The following is a 24,910-nucleotide window of genomic DNA, read 5'->3' on the forward strand; positions in this document are numbered from 1 at the left end:
TTTTGTTTGTTTGTTTGTTTGTTTGCAACATAAGTTACTGGCCTTTTGGGATGGCAGTCGTTGCATCCTCCGTGCCTGCTACCTCTCATAATAAGTCTGCAAATATCATGGTCCTCCAAACTATCCCTGCTAAATATGCACTCCTCATTCATCATGATAGAAAGAATTCTATCGTTTGAGAAAAGGGGAGAAAAATGAAGGAAATGGTAATAAATAAAAAGTAATAATTATTATCACATGAAGTAGAAACTTGTTATATTATAGGAATTTGTTCTATTGTAATATTTATATGTGTTGTGCTGCTGTAAAGGTGTTTTCCTTTTGAGCATTTGGTTATTGGGCATTTGTGGCACATGTGCCTCTGCGAAAGCATGTGCCTGCAGTCAGTTGTATCCTTCCTGCATTGGGATCTGGATCCTTCATGGGTCCTTTTAAATGCCAACCCCATTCCCTCCAGGAATTGGCATGTAACTCAAACTACCAGATCAATCCTCACACCTTTTGTGCTGTTAATAGGCCAATCAGGAATAACAAAAGATAAACTCTGCCAGAAAGGAATCTGTCTATGTTAGGGTATATGACTGAGTTTTACAATGTAGTTAGATTATATGACTAAAGTAATTATAATATTAAGAGCTTTGGCGTAAAAGTAAGAGAAGGAGTCTGAGGAATTGTGACAAATAGATTTTAACTTTCCTGTGCCGTTGTGTACTTGGGGTGTGTGTGCAAAGGATTTCTAGCTAGGACCCAAGGCAACTGGGCGGAGAAACAAGCCCCCGCAGAGGAAACTCCACACGGAACACTTTCTCCCTGTCTCTCTCTCTCTCTCTTTCTCCCTTCCCTTCCTCTGATTGGCTGGCGGTGAAGTGAACAGTGTTTCTCCCAAAAGCCCATGAGGAAGGGCCTGGGACTAAAGATGCTGGGTCCCATTGGCTGCCACAAACAGCTAGGGTCCTAACAGTGGACGCAAAATGGTAGAGGTTAATGGCTGGGGGCGGAAACCTTGGGACAAAAATGGGACGGCGAAGGGTACGAGGAGAACAGTCCTAGACCCACCCTGACAAATGGCTCCGAGTGCCACCTGTGGCACGTGTGCCAAAGGTTTGCCATCACATGTATAGGGTCTCCTGCTTGAGCAGGGGGTTGTACTACAACATCCCTTCCAACTCTGTTATTCTAAATCTATGCCCTTATTAAGATAAGTAAAATCTCTGGCTGTATCACTTGTATTATCTTATAATGGAAATCAGCTTGAAACAGAGACAACTGAGGTCAGAAAAGAATTGACAACCAGGACAGTGAATGTTCATGTAAAAATTGCTTTCTACCAAGTCAAGGCGATATTCAGTAATTCAGTCAGAGGAAAGGCCCTGAAATAAGGAGAAGGAGTATATTCCTTACTTCAGATAAAGTTAAGATAAGGGGTTTATTCCTAAATATGACAATAAAATGGAGTTGCTAACAGATTGAATATGACAATGGAAAGATAATTAAATAAAGGTCAAAAGACATGGAATATGGATAAATATGAAACCGATATGGGGAGATTTTAAAGCAGAGGTTTGTGATTCACTTTTTACATGATAATTAAACTGAGTTGCTAATTGATTGAATATGACAAATAGAAGAAAAATTAAGCATGGTTTAAAATACAGTATATAAAACATGGATATATATAGAACCTTTAAGATGATGAATAAAGTGAGATGTGTACCATTTGTTATTCTATATAGTAGACTAAGGGAATTGTAATGAACATTGAACAGCAAGGGTTGCTATTTATAGACAATTAAGGGTAATCTAATCCAAGATATGAAAAAATGGAGAGGGAACATGAAATATACTGACAATGAGAAACTATTGAGATTTAAAGACAGAATCACAAATTGGGGACGTGTAAGGATGTATAATTATATAAGTATAATGATGAGAATAGTTCGGAATTGTAACTAGGTCTATATCTCAGCCAAAAATAGCTGGGGAGGGGAGATTTAAAAGCACAATGACTGTATGTATGTATGTATGTATGTATGTATGTATGTATGTATGTATGTATTTGTGTTACAACCCCTGGTATGCCTAAATATGGGAGGAAGGTCATAGATCTATACTAGTCTCCCTTTATTTATTTATCAGTACAAATACGAAACATAGATAGATAGATAGATAGATAGATAGATAGATAGATAGATAGATAGATAGATATACTTTTTTGTTCTCTTTTTTTTAAAAAAAGGAGGAAGATATATGTCAAATTAAATAAATACTGAAAAGGAATTATAAATACCATCAACATAAAATGGAGTTTGCTCAGAAGCTGAAAAACACCAAGTAAATGAGATGAAGAGTGTGAAGTAGAGGAGAGAGGTAAGGGAAGAAGAGAGTGATAGGAGGGGGGGGGGAAGAGGAGGAGAGAAAGGAGAAGTGGAAAGGGGAGAGAGGAGAAGGAGAGAGGAAGGGGAAGTAGAGAAGAGACGGATGACAGAGGGAAGAAAGAAGGTAGGGAGGGGGTGGAGAGAGGGAGAAGAAAGTGATGAATAAAGTACAAATATGGTGCATGGAGAGCAGAAGAGCCAATAATTGTTTTTGGGAGTTGATGGTAAGGTGAATTGATGTAAACATTTAATAATACAATATGATGTTGGTGATGTAATAGTATACATGTGATTATATGTTATGAAAATGGAAAAATAAAGAAATTAATATGCAAAAGAAAAGAAAAGAAAAGAAAAAAAAAGAATAAAATAGATTCCATTGTTGAGCAGAGCTATGTGTTCAAGATTCTTCCTTCTCTTTTTCCACTGCCCAAAACATTAATCTAAAACACAGATTAATTAGTTTTAAGATCATGGCCCCTTTCAATAGGGCTCCACAAGATGAGGACTATTTCTCTTTTATTTCCTATTACTTTATTTCCTATTTCCTTTTCACATCTTAAGTACAACTTTCCATGGGTGGAGCTCTATACCAAGGCATACTTGCATATAAGAGGATGAGAAAAAAAAATAGGGGAAAACAGCTTTCCAGACATACTGACCTTTTTGCCACTGACTTTCAATTTTCTTTCGATATGTGGCATAGCACTGATCAAGAGCCTGGAAATAGCACTGAATGGAAAGCTGTCCATCTACCATAGGATACTCTGAAGCCAGGTCTGGCTTATAGAAGTCATAGACATGCTCCATGTGGGTTCCTCGGAGACCTGAATAGGAAGATAATGCCATAGACTTGACAATCTGTCATAGAAACATGATTTTCTTTACACTATGACAGGGCTGCCAAACTCAATTTCATTGACGGTCACATCAGGGTTGTGTTTGACCTTGGAGGGCTGGTGTGTGTGTGTGGTGGTGTGTGGCCAGGGGTGGGCATGGCCATAGTGGCCGTTTTCCACAGTTCTTTACTATAACCATTTTCCTGTCTCCTCTATCAGACATTACTGGCAAACATTTATTACTTATTTTTCCTACTCCACTAAACTTTTTATTTCTAAATTTATACTTCATTGTTTAACAATAAATTGCTTTTCCAGGTAGAAAAGCTATTTATACTATTTTATTTTTATTATTCAACTGTTGGAAGAAATGTCCTGGGGCATTTCAGTTCCAAGTGGGGAAAAAGACTGGATTCGTGGAAATTGCTTGGAAAGAAGGTTTTAATGGACAGGACCACATGGTTTGAGGTCCTGGGGGAAAGCGGGATCACATGCCTTGAAGATATTGAAGAAGAAGAAAGGGCCGAAATGCTGAGAGTCCCTGGGTTTTATGCCCTCTCCTGGGCCTCACTTCCTGTTTCTATCCCTGTGTAAGAAATGTATTCTGATCGGTTGTCAGACTCCCAGGGGCGGGTTTTTTTAGTTAACTTTGTAGGCTGTCCTGAGACCCAAGCTTATTTGCCTTGCTGCTGATGTAACCTTTCCAAGTGCCATGCAGTGAGATGGATAGATGGCTATTCCTACCTTTGTTAGGCAGGAAGTTGCAGGGAGCTATTTTGTCTTTAAAAACATGTTTCTCCCTTTTCTTATCCAGGGAAATATAATATTCTGTCTTTTTAATATTTCCTAGGATACTTCATTCTTCTAGGAGAGGGGTGGGTGCTAATTTTCTTCACAATTAATAATAAAAATACAATAGCATAATAATATGGTAATACAAGATCTAATAGCAGAGGTAAATTTCCAGGATAGTAAATTGAAATGGCTGTCAATTATAGATTGTTGATTGTTGATTAAATGGATTTATAGTATGTAAATCTGGCATTAAACTGTAGTATTAACATAGCATGTTGCTTGTTTTCTATTCAGATCAAGCACTTACTTGAGGCCACAAAATTGTAATCCAGTTCAATTCAGTCCTCCTGCAGCACTCTGCTGCCTGAAAATGGGCCACGTGGAGGCCTGGTTTTGGCCGTCAGAGGCACTGCAGGCTGGTCCTTTGACATTTCAGGGCTGCCTCTGTGGGCCAGACTTAAACACTCTGCAGGCCTTGAGTTTGACACCCCTGCACTATGACAATTGAAGTTGTGACAGACATTCAGTAATTTATTGAGTGATTTATATGGCCAGTCATCTCACCAGCAATTTCCACTAAGCATATGATTCTGCCAAGGAGATTCTGATTTCTCCTGCTTATAAAATTGGAGAGTCCCTCCAATATGAATGATGTATTCAATGTGAATATTTATAACAATTAATGCAATAAATAGCCCACACTGTTTTATATCTCAATCTCACTTAATTTCAGATGCCGCCTTCCCTAAGGTCCTAGTGAGGCATGTGTTGTATCCAGTGGTGAGATTCAAAACTTTTTACTAACCAGTTTTTACTACTGGTTCTGTGAGCGTGGCTTATTTTGTGGGCGTGGGTTGGAAGTCATGTGACTGGGTGGGCATGGCCAATTTAGCTGTCAATTTTGCCATTTTAGCAGTCCATTAAACAATACACAGCAGCCCCCTTTTCTATGCTTTGAATACTGCATGAAGTTTTTGCTCTAGGTTTTTATTTACTAGGGGGGAGAGCTTGGTAATGCCTGGGGATTTCTCCTCTGTATTAGAGGCACTAAAATAATCAAGATGATATAAGGTCTCCTGCTGGAGCAGGGGGTTGGACTAGATGACCTCTGAGATCCCTTCCAGCCCAGGATTGCTGTGCTGTTTCAAAGCATCCTCTGAAGCTGCGTCTAGTGCCAGGTTTGTGGTCCTTCCTTCCTCTCCTTTTTCTCTCTCTCCCTTCCTCCCTCCCTCTCCTTCCTTCCTCCCTCCCTCCCTCCCTCCCTCCCTTCCTTCCTTCCTGTGAAGAACACCAGGTGGTCTTTGGTAGGAGGAAAAAAAGGCAGATTCTCAGATTCCTAAAAGTGATACTGCCATTCAAATGGGAAGAGGGGGGCCTTGGAATCAATTTATTAGCAGTGCCTGTGACAACTGATATTTTACAACTGGTTTCCTGGCGCCAAAGTGCCTTGGGATCCCCTCACCTTTTGGGGGAATGTTTATGATGTTCATGTGGGATGTTTTACTTTAATGTGTAACGGAAGATAGCCATGGGAATGTATGCAGTGTTATCTAAACCTCTCTGTGTGGATTTTAGAAACTTAAATACGATTAGTGTGGAGAACATGTACCACTCTCCCCCTCATGAAAGTCATGCTAGCACACCTCGGAATTTTTTTTCAAAGCTGGATTTAAGGGAAGCTTACTACCGTATCAGAATTAAAGCAGAAGACAAATGGAAAACGACATTTAACACCCCTCTTGGATGCTACCAATTCAAAGAGCTCCCATTTGGGCTACAAGGGGCCCCTGCAGTGTTTATGCAATTATTAAACGAAGTGCTACATGAGCATTTGTATAAGGGTGTTTTGGTATATTTAGATGACATTTTGCTATATACTGAGACCAAAGCAGAACATGTAAAACTAGTCCAGGCTGTTCTGAACAAACTCCGCTCTGCCAAACTTTATGCTAAACACTCTAAATGTGAATTCCACCAAGAAAAAATCAATTACTTAGGTTACTGCATTTCACACCAGAGCATAGAAATGGATCCTTTAAAAGTGCAGGCGGTACTTGATTGGGAACCACCCAGAATGCGTAAACACTTACAAAGCTTCCTGGGATTCGACAACTTTTACCTCCAGTTTATCCCCACTTTCACCCAGATCACTCTCCCCATCACCAAGCTTTTAAAAATGAAGGGGGAGGGTAACCCGAAACTGAAGCAGCCTTTGAACTGGAAAATGGAATGCCAAGCTGCATTTGAAAAACTTAAACGACTGTTTTCAGCAGAGCCAATTCTAAAGCACCCGGGCACAGAGAAACTGTTCGTCATACAAGCATATGCCAGCGATGTGGCAATAAGAGTGGTCCTGCTTCAGAAAAATGAGCAAGACCAATTACAACCATGCGCTTACACATCCAAAAATTTGAATGAAACTGAGCAAAGGTGAGCCATTTGGGAGAAAGAAGCTTATGCAGTTTGGTGGGCACTTTTAACCTGGAGGCATTTCCTAGAGGGGAGTAAGATCCTTTTTGAAGTCTGGATGGATCATAAAAAATTAGAAGCCTTAAAGACTCCAAGGAAACTCTCCCCAAAACAAGTACGATGGGCTCAGTACTTTAAACAGTTTGAATTTATGCTCAGATATCTCCTGGGGGGGAAAAAATTCTGGCAGATGCACTATCCAGAAAACCGCAATGTCAGGCCTGCAGCCGATTCCTTTTGGGATCTTTGGCTTGTCACACTAATATTCTATTCTACTATGCTGCTTCATTAGTGGGGAATTGGGAAGGGGAATAGTAAGGAGTAGAATGTGTTGTTGTCAAAATAAAGAATTCCTTTCTAGAAGCCCAAGGTCGTCTTTTGTCTCTACACCTCTGAGCCTGACCGGAACTGAATGGGTGGAACTGCCAGCGTGGCAGTGGAAGATTGGACCATGTGATGGCCTTGTGGGTGTGGGGCCAGGATCTTGAACTTTCAACTGGGTGGGGAAAACCGGGAAGCTTTCAGATTCGGGTTTTCCCAGATGTGCCAACATGATTCTCTTAATAAATTGGAACTTAGAGCAATACTTTGCCTTAGGCTCTGATTTAATTTTGGATGTTATTTGGAACCCTGACATGCAATACAATAGTACGAAGCCAGGTGTAATCAAACCCATGATACAAAACAATCAACTAGCTGCTAAAGTAATCACCAGATCCCAGGAAAAACAAGAAACATTGATGGACAATGACACCACCCAAACTTTTAACCAAGCTTTAGCCACCGATGAATGGTCTTTGAGCCACAAATCCAGCTGCCTGATGAAAGATAACTTAGCTTGGGTGGGAGGAAAGTTGTATGTTCCAGCTAGCCAAAGACTGCGCTTAATGGCAAGGTGCCACGACTCCAAATTAGCTGAACATTTGGTTTTGTGAAAACTTTACACCTAATTAAAAGACAATTTTGGTGGCCATCACTAAAAAAAGACATAGAGAGCTATGTAGTTAGCTGCCCTATTTGTGCGGCAGCTAAAAGACGTCAAGGGAAAATCCCAGGACTATTAGAGAAGGTAGCTGAACCTTCAGCACCCTGGAAAGAGATCGCTATGGACTTTATTGTAGAACTACCAGAAAGTGTGGGGAATACTGTCATTTGGATCGTAACAGACCTGTTTTCAAAACAGGCACATTTTATACCTTGCCAAACGATCCCAACTGCCAAAAGTCTAGCCAAGTTATTCCTGATACACATTTGTCGTCTTCATGGAGCTTCACAGAGAATCATCTCCAACAGAGGGGTCCAATTCACCCCAAAATTTTGGAGGGCATTTTTAACTTTACTTGGCACCACCCAAGGATTGAGCTCATCACACCACACCCAAACTAACAGGCAAACTGAAAAACTAAACTCAAAGAAATTAGGGCCAAATTTCATTGGACCTTTCCCTATCACTAGTGTCGTCAACCCAGTAACAGTAGAACAACTCCTTCCAAAGACACTCAGGCAAGTCCACCCACATTTCACATTAGTTTACTCAAATGAGAAGTAATCTCACCACTGCACCTACACCACCTGTTCCTATCATGATAGAAAGTGAACAATACTTTGAAATTAAGGAAATCCTTGACTCTAGGATCCACAGGAGGAAAAGCCAATACTTAGTTGGTTGGAAGCATCTATCTTTGTTCCAAAATGAATAGGTAGCTAAACACCATGTTAGGGCCCCTAACTGAGAACATGCCCGTTGATCATCTGGCATTCTTAAAGCTTCACTATTGATTAGCTTAGCCTGAGCCTAAGGATAGCAGCTAGCAGAGGTCTTCAAACTTAGCAACTTTAAGACTTGTGGACTTCCACTCCCAGAATTCTCCAGCCAGCAGAGCTGAATTCTGGGAGTTGAAATCCACAAGTCTTAAAGTTGCCAAGTTTGCAGACCTCTGCTCCATGCACTTGGGGATCCCCAAACGGTGAGGATTTCGTTCTTTCTCCTGTTTTTGCTTCCAAGGGGTTGCAGAGAGGCTTGCTAGGCACTTCCATGTCCTATTTTGGGCTTAGCAGGCCTGCCTAAAGCCTGCTGGAGCCAAAATGGGTGCGGAGGGCTCCCCTCACTCTATTTTGGGCCTAGCAGGCCTGCCTGAAGCTTGCTGGGAGCCAAAATGGGGCTCATGAGGATCCTGGAAGGGGCGGGGGATGGGAAGTTGCAAGCCAGGTGGAGATGGCACAGAAAGCTCCAGGGGGGGCTAGTGAGACTTACCTGTAGGCAGGAGGAGGAGGTAGCTCAGTTGGGACGCAGGGTAGGCACCATGTGGCAGCTTAGGCAGGGAAACCACCAGGGAGGTGAGGAGTGACTGGGTGGGATGGGTGGGTGGGGTATTTGCACTTAAAACGGTCTACGCATGCACACAGCATTAAAAAAGGGGAAAATACATTTTTTTCAATGAAGATTGTTCTGTGCATGTGCAAAACCGAAAACCAAGATGGTGCCATGGAGGATAGAACCGGTATGGTCACCTGTCCGCCGGAGTTACTACCTATTCGGCCAAACCGGACTGAATAGGTAGGAACCAACCTCTGGCTGTATCATTTCCCAGATGCTTCCCTTTCCAAGGTCCAGGTTCCCAGGAAGCTTTATCCATTTTCACAAACTGACACATACAGAATATCTACCGCTATTTCTTCCATATAAACCTGTCTTGTATTGAATCAGATAATTCCACAATCTGGAATAAATAATGGTCTCAGTGAGATTGTGATAGAATGAACTAAGGAAGTGGATTCTCAGAGGATGAGGGTGCATTACAGAGAAGTCAGAAACAGCTCACTCCAGACATTTTGTGTGTGAAAAATGTTTTTACTGACCTCTCTCTAAAGTCAGAGGAGCATTTGGTCCAACCAACATAGCTACAGCTCCAGCTCCACCTGTTGGTCTTGCATTTCCAGTAGCATACACAGCAATATCACCGCAAACCACCAAGGCATAGCGTCCTAACATGACAAGAGCATCACCAAAGTGTCAACACTGATGACGAGAAAAACAATCTTTTTCTGATTTTCTTCATAAAATGGACCAAAGTTCTTTTGTAGCTTCAACTCCTGATCCAGTAGCTGTTATCTATTCAAGACCATAGCACTTTACCTAAGCCAATGTTTTTGAATAGTACTGACTTTAAGATGTGTTCAGTTCTGGGATTCTGGGAATTGAAATTCACCCATCTTAAATTTGCTGAAACACTGGCCATCCCATTCCTCTGATTAATTGTTCTCACTGCCAGAAAATGTCTTATTTCAAAGTTGGATCTGTTTGATAAGTTTCCACCTCAGAAATTTGTTACTTCCAGTTGAGCCAGGCACCACCTATTCTATACCTATGCATTTGATTTTTTTTCTTGCCTAAGTGTAAAATCTTACTTTACTCTCCATTAAATTGCATTTTTGGTGAGACATGATGTTCTACAGTGGCATTCGTAATTTTTGCAAAATGCACTAAAGCTTGAAGAATACATCTTTGCTTATACTAATAAAGATGATTCTTTTTGAACATTTAAAGCATATGGTCAAGCAAATATTTCCAATCGATTGTAAATGAAAACACATTTGAAAGGCATTTTCAAAGCAGTCAGTTAGTGGATGTCTTACCATTCTTTCTCTTCTCTTTTAATTGCATCTTTCTGGGGGTTTTTTCCTAGGGCTTTATTGCAATATTCTAAAACTTTCACAGATTCTTCACAAAGAACCACTTCTAATGTAACTGGAATACATTGTTTTCATTCTCAGTTCTCCCTGGGGGCAACCACCTGCATCGTCCCTTTGCCAGCCACTCCTCCTTCACTGGGCTGAGCACAGGCCGTTGCTGTGAGAACGGTACAAGCCCCATGGGCTGGAATGTAAGGCTGATGGCAGAAAAGGAAGATCAACTCTGGCGAGGCTTGACTGCCTTTCGGACCCTGCTCTAGGCTGCTGCCTACTCGATCTCTGCTCCGCCTCAGATCCTGCATCCAGCCTGTGACAAGGGGACATGCTGCTTCCAGGCCAGCCCAGCCCGCAGATGGGCAAGCAGGCAACCCTTGGGGGAGGCATTTTCTCTCAGGCCTTCCACCTGGAAGGCTCTGCAGAAGCAGAAGCTCAAAAGGCAGCCTCACCTCGCCATGTTCGGTCCCCTGAGGCAGCCCTTTAGCTGAGTGCAAGCCCGGAGCGGATCTTCCTTCCCCGCCATCAGCATTACCTTGGGGTTTGCACCATTCTCACAGTGGTGGCCCACGCTTAACCAAAGCACAAAGGCCTGTGGGCGAGAGACGTGGGGGCGGAAGGCAGAGGTGCAATGAGGGCAGCATAGCGTCATGCTCCCTGGTCACCCCCGCCCTCCCGACAGGCAAGGCCCAGCAGCTGTGGAGAATCCAGGTCAGGGGTGACATGCAGGCTGGTGGGGACCCAAGCAGCGACAGCTTAGCCCCGGCTCGCCTTCCCCTCTGCCACCAGCTGGCCTGGCTCGACCATAACTTAGTAACGCTCCTGATGGGTTTTTTAATTTGGTAATTTTATTAGGGGATTTTAAATTGTATTTTTTAACTGTCTTTCACTTAAGTCCATCCTCCTCCATGCACATATGTATATGTCTCTGTTTTTGTATATATGTTTGTCTTATGTGTATTTTTTATCTGCTTGATTGTACGCCGCCCCGAGTCCTTCGGGAGAGGGTTGCGGCTAATCAAATAAAATTATTATTATTATTATTATTATTATTATTATTAGCTGCAGGAGGAAGGTAACGTCACAGGGCAAAGAAAGAGGCGGTCAAGGGGAAGAAGCAGGGAGAATGAGTAAGGGGCCTCTGAAGGAGGGAAACAGGGCAGAGGTAAGCAAGCCAATTTGGCAAAGGGTGATACATGCAGGAGCAAGCGGGGCGGGGCTGGGAGGGGATGGTGTAGGGTGTGTGGATGGCATGTGGGTAGAGGCCCCACGAAAGGCCAGAGCCAAGGGCTGGCACATCCACAGAGCCGAGGCAAAGGGCAAGCTGGTAGCATGCGAGCGGAGGCCCCAGGAAAGGCCAGAACCAGGGTCTGGCATGCCCCCTGACCTGAGGCGAAGGACAAGCGGGCGGCATGAGGGTGAAAGGATGGTGAGAGCCAGGCACAAAAGGTGGCCAAGCCTCACCATGTCCACCCCAAAGTGACCCTTTGACCAAGTATCTTACCTTTGTGGGCAGCCGTGGTGAGCAGAGTGGTAAGGCACAGAGATCAGCGGGGCTGCATGGCCGGCATGGTAGGCCGCGATGAAGGCAGGCAAGCAGGTGAGGTGCAGAGGCAGGCAAGCTGGCTGGGCCACATGGGAGGCAGCTAGGCTAGGATTTGGGCCTTGCTGCTTGCAGGCTCACCCAGGCTGCCAGGCAAATCAGGGCAGATCAGTTCAGCCATGCAGAGTGCCACATGGGATGCAGCTGAAGGCAGGCAAGCTGTCTGACCCTCAGAGACTGTGTGGTTGAGGCAAGTGAGGGAGCCAGATTGGGAGCAGCAGCAGTAGCTATGCCAGGCGAGCAAACAAGATGAGGAGTGACTGGGTTGTGCAGGGCAGAATTTTAACAACCAGTTTGCCCAAACCAGCCCAAATTGGCTGAATCCCACCAGTAGTTCTACCACTAAAAGAACTGAACTAAAGTCTGTGAACACTTACCATCCCAGGAGCTGGATTCCACCCAATTAGCAGAGTTGAATAGAGAAGCTGTACCTCCATAGCAGGCGTTGGTTGTGTCAATGCCCTCAATGTCTGTGTTTCCTGAATCCTGAAAGAGCTGCATCAGAACAGTCTTAACAGCTTTGGATTTGTCAATAATAGTTTCTGTTCCAACTTCCAGGCGGCCAATAGAATCCCAGCAGAGATTGTTTCGCTCTACCAAATGTTGTACAACAGTCAAGCACAAGGAATTGATGTCTTCATGTGCAGCACAGAAACCCATCTGCTTCTGGCCTAGGCCTGTGGTGTATTTCCCTGATTCTACTCCATCATATTTCTCTAGCTCACTTTGTTCTACATATTGGAATGGGAAATAAACCTCCAGAGCAAGGATACCCACATCCTTAGGCCATGGAGAGATTGTATGGGGTGATTGTACAGAATCTGTGGAGAAACTGCAAGACAAGTAAAGAGGGAAGGTTTTTCACAATACACATTTAGATATAATTCTGACTCCTACATTATTACAAAGAATACCTTACAATACAAACATGTCTCGGACTGATGCCGCCAAGGACCTTGCTTGCCTCATGAATATCCCACAAGCAAATAACAAGAGCAGGTGTATTTACTGTATACTCAGGGATTAAAGAAAAGGAATATTCACAATCTTGTTCACCAGGTAAATTTACTATAATTAAACCCTACTGTGTAAAATAACTATTGCTCCACATTTAGGCATTACCGTACAATCTGAGGCGCAAATTAATGCAGTGCTCATTTTCTCACTCCATCTCCAATATCCATGTGAAGATTATGGAAAAGAGAAGTACCTTACAATCAACAATGACACAAAGGTGCTTGGAGCTGCAATGGCAGCCTTCAGATAAGACTACTGCTGCATTCAAGGCTGCTTTTTAAATGACTGTGGACATTCTTAGTGCTAGAGGGGGCTCATTCAATGATAGATGTATTACACATCCCCAGTTCTTTGAGATCTGTATAAACAAATGTGATTTGTATAAACAAATAAATAAAAAGTTCCATTTATGGTAGTGAGGATTTGCTTCTAAATTTTGAGTTCCAAGGAATCTTGTTTTAATATTTCTGTCACTGAAAGAAATTAGGTTAAGTCTCTGCCAAAAACCAAATATTTCGTATTCACTATGGTACCCTTCTTGAAATAGCCTCTTTTTATTTTCTAACATTATATTTTCATCCTTTTAAAAAGGCTTTGAGAACTGGTGAGAATGATTTATATAATTTCAGTTTTGTTATATTGTCACTGATTGTATTGTTATAGCAATACTTTTATAAGTTTGGCTTTATAAATTTCAGTTTTTTCCAAATTTGTATGAAGAGCAAAATAGAAACATTTATTTTAAATATGGATAAACACGAGATATATTATTTGAATAGTATCTAAGTTTTCTTTGCACTTTTAGCATTTGGGTGAACTGTGGAATTAAGACTTACTATGTTTAGATCTACAGCATCTTAAAAAAAGATGCATTCCAATAGCCTAAATGATACTTGCTCATCCTAACCGTAACATATTGTTATCCAAGAGGTTAATGTTTAATACAAAGACCTTTGGTTACATTTGCAGAAGATCAACATTGCTGGACAGCATTAGGGGTCAGGTCCAAAGGGTATGTGCATATATTACTTAAGTTATTGCTCCTTAAAGACCCTACAAAAAGAGTATTCTAAAAATTCAGTCTCCTTGCTTTTATTTGAGTTTTTCTTCCTATTGTCATAGAGATACAGGTAATCCTCAACTTACAACCACAATTGAAACCAAAATTTCTCTTGCTAAGTGAGATATTTGTTAAGTGAGTTTTGTCCTATTTTACGACCTTTCTTGCCACAGTTGTTAAATGAATCACTGCAGTTGTGAAGTTAGTGACCTGATTGTTAAATGAATCTGGCTTCCTCATAGTATGAACCAGTATCCAAGTATCTCAATTTTGACCAGATGATCATGGAGATGTTTCAAAGGTTGTAATTGTGAAAAATGTTCATAAGTCACTTTTTTCAGTGCTGTTGTAACTTTAAATGGTCACTAAATGAACTGTTGTAAGTGAAAGACTACCTGTATTGCTAATTTTAATTTGGATTACATTATTATAAATATAAAATTAGCTCTTTTATTAAAATAAAGGTGGAATATCAAAGTAAATAAGAGTATTTTCTTATTTAAAGGAATAGTTTATCAGGCTACAAGCAACAAAGTCTACATCAGTATACTATTAAGTGTGGCAGGATTTTGAATCCCAGTTTTGAATTTTGCATTGACAGTTGACTTTTGGGTTTATTATTTCATTGTGCATTCATGGAAAATATGTGAGACCATTGAAACTATCTACTTGAGATCTGAAAAATGGAAAGTACAACACAGTGAAAATATTTGTTAAGTAGGAAAAAAGTAAAAATATACATTTAATGAACTGGAATAGAAACTATCCTTGCTGTGAAAACTGGGAAATAGATAACCGCAGAGTTTCTCATATTTGTTTTATAAATTATAAGATGCCTGAGCTAATTGTGGCCCTTTATGCCATCAATGTTCATATTGGCCCGAACTGCTTCTGTATTACCAATTAATTAAAGGGCTTACTATTCAAAATCTGCATAATTTGGAAAAAGGTTTTTCTCACATGCATTCTCATGGATCAAATACTCTGGGTTCCTTTAGATAATTTAACCCATTGTTCTTATAGGATTCAGATGTAAACATTCACAAATGATCTTTCACAAAGAGAAGAAATTGTAAGAAATATCCAGTTATATTAAAATTAAAGAGAAGATAGAAGATGAAAGTTGAAAACACTTGTGCATGCTTTTCATAGAGAAAAGAGTTTCAAAAGGCTTTTTTTCATTTGCAGATTTGTAGCTGGTGATCCTAATATTTTAAAACACCCTCACTTTTATTAATCTATTTTTCTAATACTCATTATGATTAAAGCAGAATTTTCTTATCAAATTTTCTAGTAGATTACCATTTGAAAAGTTTGTGTAAAAGTAAAATTCTGATTACAGAGCGTGAAGATGTCAACATTTTTAGTGCTATTTTTTCTTCACTTACCTGTTCTGCTTCACCGGTGATGAAAAAGTGAGAGGCCAAAGTGGTTTCTGCAATGCGCGTTTCATCTGAAAACAGCACAGCTGCTTTGTGTGTCTGAAAAGCCTAAACATTTTCCAGTTTGGTCGAACAGTCCAACTAAGCTTCAAACTAACTGCCTCCCCAGCTTTTTAAAAGACACAGGTAAGTCCCTCCCTGTTCTTATCATGACAGCCAATAGTATACTCATACAGGTTAGTACACAAGCTGATCTAACTAGGGTTTTGTAATTTTTTGTGGTATCAACTTTCAGTTCTGGGGGTTCCTAAGTTCCTGGCCACCTTTAATCAAAATCATATTTTGTCCTGACTAGAATCACTCTAAACATTTCCCTCCATGAATGGTAGGTTTTTTTTTGGTCCTTCTCCTCTTCCACACCCAAGTTCTAATATTAAATCTATATTTTCCTGTATTGCCCTGTAAAGCAAAGAGCACCCAGAGGTAGGATATAGTCTGGAAAAAAACCTTCCTCTTTCACAAAAGTGGCTTGAACTGAAAAACAAACAAATTTCCCATGTTTAGTATTGAGGAGTTAGTATAGTTTTGGCATTCATATAAGCATATATATACAAAATTATAATGCTCTTCCTTTTATTTTTAAAGTCAAATCTTCCTAAATCAGTTTATAAAACATCCAAATTAAATTAAACTCTAATGCTGATCATCTTAATATTGTATTTTCTGTACGTTCCACCATAAGATTTGTGGATAACCACCTACTGCAGTAACAATGAATTATTATTTATGTCTACCTTGAAGGAGGAAAAAATAATAAGCATAACAGTAATACTGCCATCAGCCTCTCAACTATGTATTTAGAAAATACAGATAGTCCTCAACTTATGGCCACAATTGACTCCAAAATTTCTGTTTCTAAGCAAGACAGTTGTTAAGTGAGTTATGCACCATTTTATTTTTGCCACAGTTAAGCAAATCATTGCAGTTATTTGGTGAATCTGGCTTCCCACATTGACTTTGTTTGCTGGAAGCTGATTGGGAATATTACAAATGTTGATCACATGACCCCAGGACACTGCAACTTCATGAATATATGCCAGTTGTTGCCAAATGTCTAAATTTTGATGATGTGACCATGAGGATGCTCCAACGGACAGACCTATGAAAACTGGTCATAAGTCATCTTCAGTGCTGTTGTAACATTGAACGCACTAAACAAATGGTTATAAGTTGAGGACTATCTATACCAGTGGTTCCCAAACCTTTTCAGTCCACCGCCCCCTTGGTGCTACAAACTGATCCTCAGTGCCCCCCACCCATTGGTGGAATTCAAATTTTTTATTACCGGTTTTGTGGGCGTGGCTTGGTGCACGTGACTGGGAGGGTGTCATGTGACTGGGCAGTTTGCACGACGGAAGGAAGATAGTAACAGTAAGATTCAAAACTGTAACAATTAATTGCACATTTATTCAAAATCCAATTTAAAAACCTTTTTAGTTAATGTTAATTCAATAAAATTGTTGAACATGATCCAGTGATACCAGGTTTTCAAAGTCTGATAGTCATTTATCAAGAACCTTAGTAACTAGTAACTTAGGAAACTCAGTAAAATTTAGTAACTACTTCACTGTTCAGTAAATTCTTAATGTGATGGATGGGCTTTATGAAGTGATACCAGTTTCCCAATGTCTGGTTTTAAGTCACTTAGCAGGAGTCTTAAATCACCACGTTCAGTAATCTGGACTATATTGTCTACATTTCTTCTTTGATTTTTTCTGCTTCTGTCATTTCTGCTCTGAAAATCAGAATACTTACAGTATGTGTGCGTTCACATCTGGCTTAAGGCTTTGCTAAGTGAATATATAAACCCTACCAACTCCCTGCCTGCCTTCTCTGTGAAAATAAACCAGGATGTAGCTCTTAACTCTGCAGCAAAGCAAGGATTCTGGAGCTTGATGTCTACAGGGAGATTCTCAGTCATCTAGGTCATGGTTGTCCCAAAGGTGCGTTTTCAAGAGGCAACTGGACTTTCTGGTTTTTCTTTGAAGATGTTTTGCTTCTCATCCAAGAAGTGTCTTCAAAGAAAAACCAGAAAGTCCAGTTGCCTCCTGAAAAAGCACCTTTGGGATTCTGAAGCATGATGAGATGACGAATTAAATAAAGTTTTGTTTTACAAAGTCATTGTAAGAAAGCACCAATATTTGCTTGAATTATTTGATGAGATTATTGAATGGTACCTAGAGATTTCCAATATGGAGGGTGAGAATGGGAACATTTTAACAGATCTATATGTTCTTGGGTTATAATTTTCACTAAAGAACATGGGGATGAAAAGGGAAATATAGACAATGGAGTCCAATCCCCTTCCTCAACAGACTGGAAGCAAAGAATAACTCTAGCAAAATGTAGCCTTTTACCTCTTTGGGGAATCATTTTCTTTTTTTAATTATTATCCCCCCTCCCCCCATTACAACTCATGCAAAAGGTCATCCACACGTACATTACATTTTCCACACTTTTAACTTGCATATTTGTGATTCCTTATAACTTCTTTAAGCTAAACATTTTTATTACAAATCAACGCATTGACACACACACACACACACACACACACATATATATATATATATATATGTGTGTGTGTGTGTGTGTGTGTGTGTGTGTGTGGTGTGTGTGTGTGAATGCAGTTTCCTATCTCTTCCATTGACATAATTAACACCTTTTCATAAGTAAAGTTCGGTTGTCTCTCTCTCACCTCTCTTCCTCCCTCTTCCCCTTCTCGCTCCCTCTTTCCCCTTTCCTCTCTTCCTCTCTTTCTCTTCCTCCCTATCTCCTTCTCACTCTCCTTTCTTACTCTCCTCTCTCCATCTTTCTCCCTCTCACTTTCTTTCTCCCCCCTCCCCTCCCACTTCTTTCCTCTTTCCCTCTCACTTCCTTCCTCCTTTTCTTCCTCTCTCTCTCTGACTTCCTCTCTCCTTCTCTTTCTCTCCCTCCCTCTCTGCCTCCCTCCCTCCCTCCCTCTCTCCTTGTGAAAAAATAAATAGCTTGGCAAAAAAGAAAAAAAACTTTTTCCCTCCTCCTGGCTGCTCTGTTGCCCCGCTCCCCTGCCCTGGATTTTAAACTGAATGCTAGGCTCAGCTCTGCAAGGGAGAGCCCAGACGGAGGGAAAAAGGTAAAAAAAAACAAAAAACTTTTTCCCCTCCTCCTGGATGCTCTGTTGCCCCCTCCCCCGCCCTGGATTTGAAACTGAATGCTAGGCTCAGCTCTGCAAGGGAGAGCCCAGACAGAGGGAAATAGCTTGGGAAAAGAATAGATACCGTGGCTGGGGCGTGTGGGAGGTAGCTAGAATAGAAGCAAAGGAAGACTCACCAGGCAGAGATCTGCTGGATTGTGTGGTTGAGATAAGCGAAGGAACCAGAGAGCAGCATCAGCATCACCTGTGCCTCTAGGCAGGCGAGATACGAAAAGAGTGGGAGGGGCGGGAGGTGAGGGCAGAGCCAGTCAGTGGTGCATTTTATTGGTTCTCCGAAGTGCCATAATTTGTCCTACCTACGCGGCCAACAGAGCCCCAGGCAGAATTGCGCCCTGCGAGGGGCCACCTCCAGCACTTCTCTGCCACCTCCCTTGCCTCTTAGCAACACCTGCTGCCCCCCCTTGCCTCTTAGCACCCCCCTGCCGCCTCCCTTGCCTCTTAGCGCCCCCCGAAGTCATCCACGCAGGAGGCGGTATCGCCCACTTTGTGAACCACTGATCTATACTGTCATAATTAAATAAGCAAGTTGTACATTTCTCAATCAATTGCCTTCAACTTTAGTTGATAATCATTTATGTTGATAAAATAACAAACAAAATTCTGGGCACCAAAATAATATCTAAGGCTGCCACAAAGTGAACTGAAATACTGCCCTGTATGCATGTAAAAGTCTAACATCAAATTATTTATGTTATTTCTATGAGCAAACAGTTATTTTTATTTAAAATGCTTATATCTCCAGACAAAGAATACTGACTTAGTACAGCTGTCAGCTAGTGTAAAGAGACATCCAAAGTAAAAAAAAATAGTTCATTTTATTACTTTAAGTGTATAATATAAACTTACAAAATAGTAGTCCAAGAGGGGACAATTGTGGTAAGGAACTACCTCCCAGATTTAATGTGCCAACAGATACTACTTTAAATTCAGGTGAAAGGCTACAGAGGAAATGCAGGGGAAAGGTCAGAGCAGCAGATAAAATACAGCTGAAGCTGCTGGGGAAACAAGATGGTTCAAGATACAGGTAATCCTTGAGGTATGACAGGCCATTTAACAAATGCTTGAAGTTACAATGCTTACCCCAAAAGCTAAATACAAATGTTTCAAAGTTACAAATTCTGCAGTGCCCCCACGATCATTCGCCCTTATGACTGACTGCAGAGACACTGCAGCATACCCACCCATCCAGTTTCCCTCCCATTTTGCCCTGGCCAGGTCCTCAGACGCCCCTAGTATCCAGTATGTTGGTCTGCTTTGCCAAGATACTAAGTTCTATGCATTCCTCCCCACCCCCCACTTCCCCATCACTTACCTACCTACTTATCTAATTACTTACGCAGAGAGTAAGTAAGTACTTACCTACTTACTTACGTAGAGAAGGCTGCTCCCTTGCTGGGCCACGTGGCACAATCAAGAAGAAATCTGATCTCTTTTGTTTCCTTGGCAATCCTTTCTCCCCAGCCAGTATAAATCGGTAGTGATTTACCCTGGCTGAGGAGAAAAGAATTGCCATGGAAGCAAGAGATAAGATTTCGTCTTTGCTCTACCACCATAAGACTAGAGTAAAGGTAGCACTGGCAGTGCTATGAACAAATCATGCCTATTCTGGTTCCTCTCCAATCAACCTAAATCACTATGATTTCTTCTTAGCGCCACCAGTGTAAGACTAGTGTAAAGCTAGAGCTGGTGGCACGGAAGCAAAAGTGACCTAATTTCGTCTTTTTTATTGTGCCACGTGGCCCAATGAGAGAACGGCCTTCTCTACTCTGACTTTCTGAGCTCATCAAAATATAAGTAAACAAAAGGTGGGGTATGGAGGAGGTCCATAGGGCTTTGGAGAAACCAAGGGGCAGGAGGCAGAGCATGGAATACCTTAAAGGGTGGGAGAGGCCTCCTGGAAGTGCCTGCACCTGCACTAGGCCTCCCTTGGTTTCTCCCATCCCTGAGTCATCCATGCTCTACCTAATCACCTGTGCATTAGTTTAACAAATGCATTGGGGAAAACAGGGACAGGGATGTTGTTAGGTGCTTCATTTAATGTGGTCCTCTACTTCTGACATGAATGGACAGGCCCCATTAATATCATAAGTCAATGACTACCTATATTAGAAATAGGGTTACACATTACTGAAAAATACAGGGAAGCAGTTCTTCCCACAGATGATGGTAAGGAATGTAGGCAATAATTCAAAATATGCCACAAATTGATTTTTTTTTTGTTACACTATCTCTTATACTTTTTTCTGCAATCCTTTGTTTTGTTTTTTTAACTCCTTGCTCTGTTTTCATAATCATCTTAGTTCTCCAAATGCCTATCATAATGTATCCAAACTTAAACTTTCCCTAGTCACATTAAACATCAGAGGCAAGGACTGAAGGGAAAGCTTTTTCATGGAATAGAAAAATTACATAAGAACTGCACACTTAGATCAAAAATGGAAAACTAATAGTTGATGAGCTATGTGAGGGACAGACATAATACTAGAGAAATCACACCAGTTATACAACTATGATAAGCATGTACAGTATAGGACTCTCTTGCTGTTGTTCCTCAGCAAATGCAGTTCAAATTCATGCAGGTCTATATTAAGGATAGCATAAACTCATTACCAGTCATATTTTGTTCTGAACCTGCAATCACTACATTTCTTGAACAATACTTTTAACTACAAAATTATTTTCTCTCTAATTAGTGCTTCAAAAATGATCCTTAAGCATGTTTAAGAGGCTAAATCAGCTTAGAATTTCATTTGCATCTTTATTCTTTGTTAATAAATTTGTTTCAGGAATGCAGTAGCAGGCTGAAATAACCCTAATTCTTACTGAATTTATTCCCAAAAACATTTGCATAGAATTCAGGATTTAAGGTTGTCTGCCATGCATGTTTTAAAATGAAGTTGAGTAGCAGTATCCACCCAGCTTTGGCTGATTTTGGAAAAAACAAGATCATGCAAGGTCAGATCTGATTAGCATTTGCATGAAAGACCATCAGAAAATCACAGAGCCATAGGCTTGACTGCAGAAAGAAAGAGATTTTCATTTGTTCATTTATGAAGAAGGCAATGGCAAATCACTTCTGTACTACAGGTAGTTGTTGATTTACAACAGTTCATGTAGTGACCGTTGAAAGTTACAATAGCACTGGAAAAGGGGACTTATGACTTTTTTTCACACTCATGACTGTTGCAGCATCTCCATGGTCACATAACCAAAATTCAGATGCTTGGCAACTGGTTCATGTTTATGACGGTTGCAGTTTCCTGGGGTCATGTGATCACCGTTTGCAACCTTCTGACAAGCAAAGTCAATGGGCAAGCCAGATTCACTTAACAACCATGTTACTAACTTTACAACTGCAGTGATTCATGTAACAACTGTGGCAAGAAAGATAATAAAATGGAGCAAAATTCACTTAACAAATGTTTTGCTTAGCAACAGAAATTATGGGCTTAATTGTGATTGTAAATCAAGGATTACCTGCACTGCCAAAATGTTCTGTGAATAAGCACATGGATTCCATAGGAGACAAGTTAAAAGATTTGTTTAACTTAATTTAAAAAAAGAAATGTTACCCAATAGAAATCAACAGGTAACAAAGCTACATGTAATCATAAACAGTAATACAAGAAATACAGAAACAGTATATTCTGTACTGCCTGATATGTAAACTGAACAACAAATTAATTTGAATAAGTTCATTATGTTATTTAATAATTAGAATTTTACATAGCATTCTAGTCATTGGCTTTCCTGGAACATAAGAATAATGTTTAGCCATTTTCTAAGTATCTATGGATTTTTCACAGGACACCCAGTCTTCGGCAGCCTGCTGGCACTTGGCTGCCGTGGTACTCGTTGACCAGATCCTTCTCGGTTGCTATGATCTGACACAGGTTGATTGCCAGCTGCTGTAGAAATAGTTCTTGCTCTCCCTGGAAGAAAAGAAAGATGTTTATTATGACCAACCTATCAATTGTTAGGATTGCTGGAGTATTTTAAACAATTTTGAAATGTATCTAGGGATATAAATCTAACAAGCTATAAGATCACAATATATAACACTAAAAACATGCTAAACCATACTCTTAACAGTAACTGAATTATCCAAATCACTGATTATCTGATCTGTCTCCCTGAGACTCATTGCTGAAAATAAGAAATAGCTAATATCATAATTAAATATATTCTTCTGTACTTTTAGATCATCAATATTCCCTGCAACTGTTGAGCAACATGAAAATGAACAGAAGTTCTTTCAGCCTTTTCCAAATTCTATTCTTCTCTTATAAATCTGCAGAATCACAGATTTGGAAGAGAGCACGGAAATCATTACTGCAGTCCAATAATCTACTCAGTGCAGGCTTCACTAAAGCATCTCACTCTCTCTTTGAAGACTTCTAATGAATTTTTCCCCACTCATAAAATTTGCTTTTCATTCTTGATATAAAAATGAATTATGTATTTCAGCAGAGTAACATCACATGACTGCTCCATAACCAAACTATTTTGATAAGAGCAGCATGTAGTACAATTATACAACAGAGGTTCTTTTTTAACTTTGTAAAATAATTCTGCTACTCAAATTTCAAAATCTAGTTGATGTAAAGAAGACTCTAACTTTAATCCATTTAAATAAATTTATAATCAGAACATCTTTAGTCAAAGACTTTAAGGTACATTTTAATTATTAATGAGTACAAGTACCCTTTTGATAAATGTGCCAATTTCTCCTTGTAGATCCAACTTTAACTGATATTTTTCCATACAAGTCACAAAACTAATATTTTGTTAAGCTTAAATGGTGTTCTAGTAATGGTTTGGATAGTTCACACTTGCAATAGTTCATGGTTTAGACTCCTGATTTCCAAAGTAAGAATTAAGAGTAAAATAAAAAAGATGATGTTTCTTTCTGTCAGTGACATAGAGATGTTCAAAGCCCTTAGCTTTTATAATATTTAATGAACCTGTACTCAAAGCACTCTAACAAAAATGATATTCTTAAATAGTATAACAGAGCTTGCTGGCATCCAAATATATTTGAATTATTCCATTAATTAATTTTAAGCCAGATTAATATTGTTCAATGTGTCTTTGTAAGTATCTGTCCTTGATATATATCTTATGTAGCTACGGAACTAGGACTATAGATGGTTAGCAGCACTAACACCAAGAAATGGAAGAATGTAACAGAAAATAGCAGAGTTTTACAATCCAATTCTGGCTTCCAGCTTTGAAAGTCAGGTTATGGACAGAAATAATACCTTTCTTCACACACACTCTCTAATGTAAGTTAGAGCTTTTGAGATTATTTTTGTCATGTATGAGAGGAAAATGTTCAATTTCACCAATAATTTTAATAATCTTGGATATGTTATTTGAACCTCTTCTGTTAAATTTGTTAAAATCTAGTCCCACAAATCTAAGTCTCACAACAAGGACTGATCCTTTCCAAGCAAGAATCAACATTTTGAAGAAATAATTTCTTTTCAGACTTCTTCCAGATATCTCACACCTTTTATACGATCCACTAAATCAGAGAAATTACAGTAATCATTCACTGGATTCATGCCTCTTTGTCACCATTCTCTTCTGTACACATACAAAATTGCCACATACCTTACCAAAAATGAATGAAGTAAAAGCTGAAAGAAACTTTTCACTGTCCTCAGATGCAAACAAAACTTTCCTCAAATATAATTTATCATAGTATAATGATCAGAATCATATTTAAATCAGTATTCTCCATGGAGTTTTGGAAAGTATAGTCCATACTGGTCTGATTCCTCAAAAAGCATTTTCTGTCCCAGATATTTATCATTTGTAGACGTTGCTACATTTTCTCTGCATGCAGAAGAAACTTAGAAGCTTCCACAATTTGCTAACTGTAGTAGTTGGTGGAACAATGACAGAATGAGATAGTGTAGAGAATGTTTCTCAGAAAAGTATAAACTAATATTTTGGGAATAAAAAGCCAACACCATATATTTATATTTAAAATATGGTATTCCACAAAATATGTCTTGCAAAATGTGCCCCAATTGATCAAGAACATCCCATTCAGGGATCACAAAGCTTACAAGTCAGAATTCTGAATGCCAAGGATCAACATAATCTTAATGCAAAAAACTTTATGAAAGTTCAACGTTGATAGAAGAGACAAAGTACAAATATCTCAGAAAAATCAATCAGCCACAAAAACATCATATCTTGCAACCTAATTTACTAGGTGAAATAGATTCTTCAACAAAAAGTTTAATACAATATGTATTTAAACATTTTCAAATGAGTGGAGGGATTTACAGTGCCAGATAGATAAAAATATTCTGTACTTGACCTAAATGATGCAATGGCAACAGCATGATTCGAATTAGCAATGCTCAATCTGTATGCCATTTCCTACTTGGTGCTACAGATATGGGTGGTTGTAAAA

General features: G+C 39.9%; 2 protein-coding genes across 5 annotated transcripts in view; both read right to left on the reverse strand.

Annotated features, from left to right (window-relative positions):
• Positions 1-18,798, reverse strand: part of HMGCS2 (3-hydroxy-3-methylglutaryl-CoA synthase 2) — an 82,604-nt gene extending 63,806 nt beyond the window's left edge. Inside the window, exons 1-5 of one of the 3 annotated variants that reach the window (XM_081947141.1) lie at positions 18,597-18,798; positions 15,234-15,761; positions 12,146-12,600; positions 9,338-9,463; positions 3,038-3,202 (exon numbers count right to left, since the gene is read on the reverse strand). In XM_081947141.1, coding sequence (XP_081803267.1) covers positions 3,038-3,202; positions 9,338-9,463; positions 12,146-12,600; positions 15,234-15,343 — 856 coding nt within the window. In that variant the 5' untranslated portion in view covers positions 15,344-15,761; positions 18,597-18,798. Of the gene's footprint in view, positions 1-3,037; positions 3,203-9,337; positions 9,464-12,145; positions 12,601-15,233; positions 15,762-18,596 lie in introns of those variants that run through there. The other 2 variants (XM_081947140.1, XM_081947139.1) reach the window with 2 other exon arrangements.
• A 481-nt stretch (positions 18,799-19,279) lies between these two features.
• Positions 19,280-24,910, reverse strand: part of LOC309389144 (mitotic-spindle organizing protein 2A-like) — a 54,399-nt gene continuing 48,768 nt past the window's right edge. For both annotated transcript variants that reach the window (XM_081947151.1, XM_081947150.1), the window contains one exon: positions 19,280-22,412. In XM_081947151.1, coding sequence (XP_081803277.1) covers positions 22,270-22,412 — 143 coding nt within the window. In that variant the 3' untranslated portion in view covers positions 19,280-22,269. The remainder of the gene's footprint in view (positions 22,413-24,910) is intronic.

The sequence above is a fragment of the Natrix helvetica genome, assembly GCF_964273705.1.
Source record: "Natrix helvetica genome assembly, chromosome: 3".
Lineage (NCBI taxonomy): Eukaryota > Metazoa > Chordata > Lepidosauria > Squamata > Natricidae > Natrix > Natrix helvetica.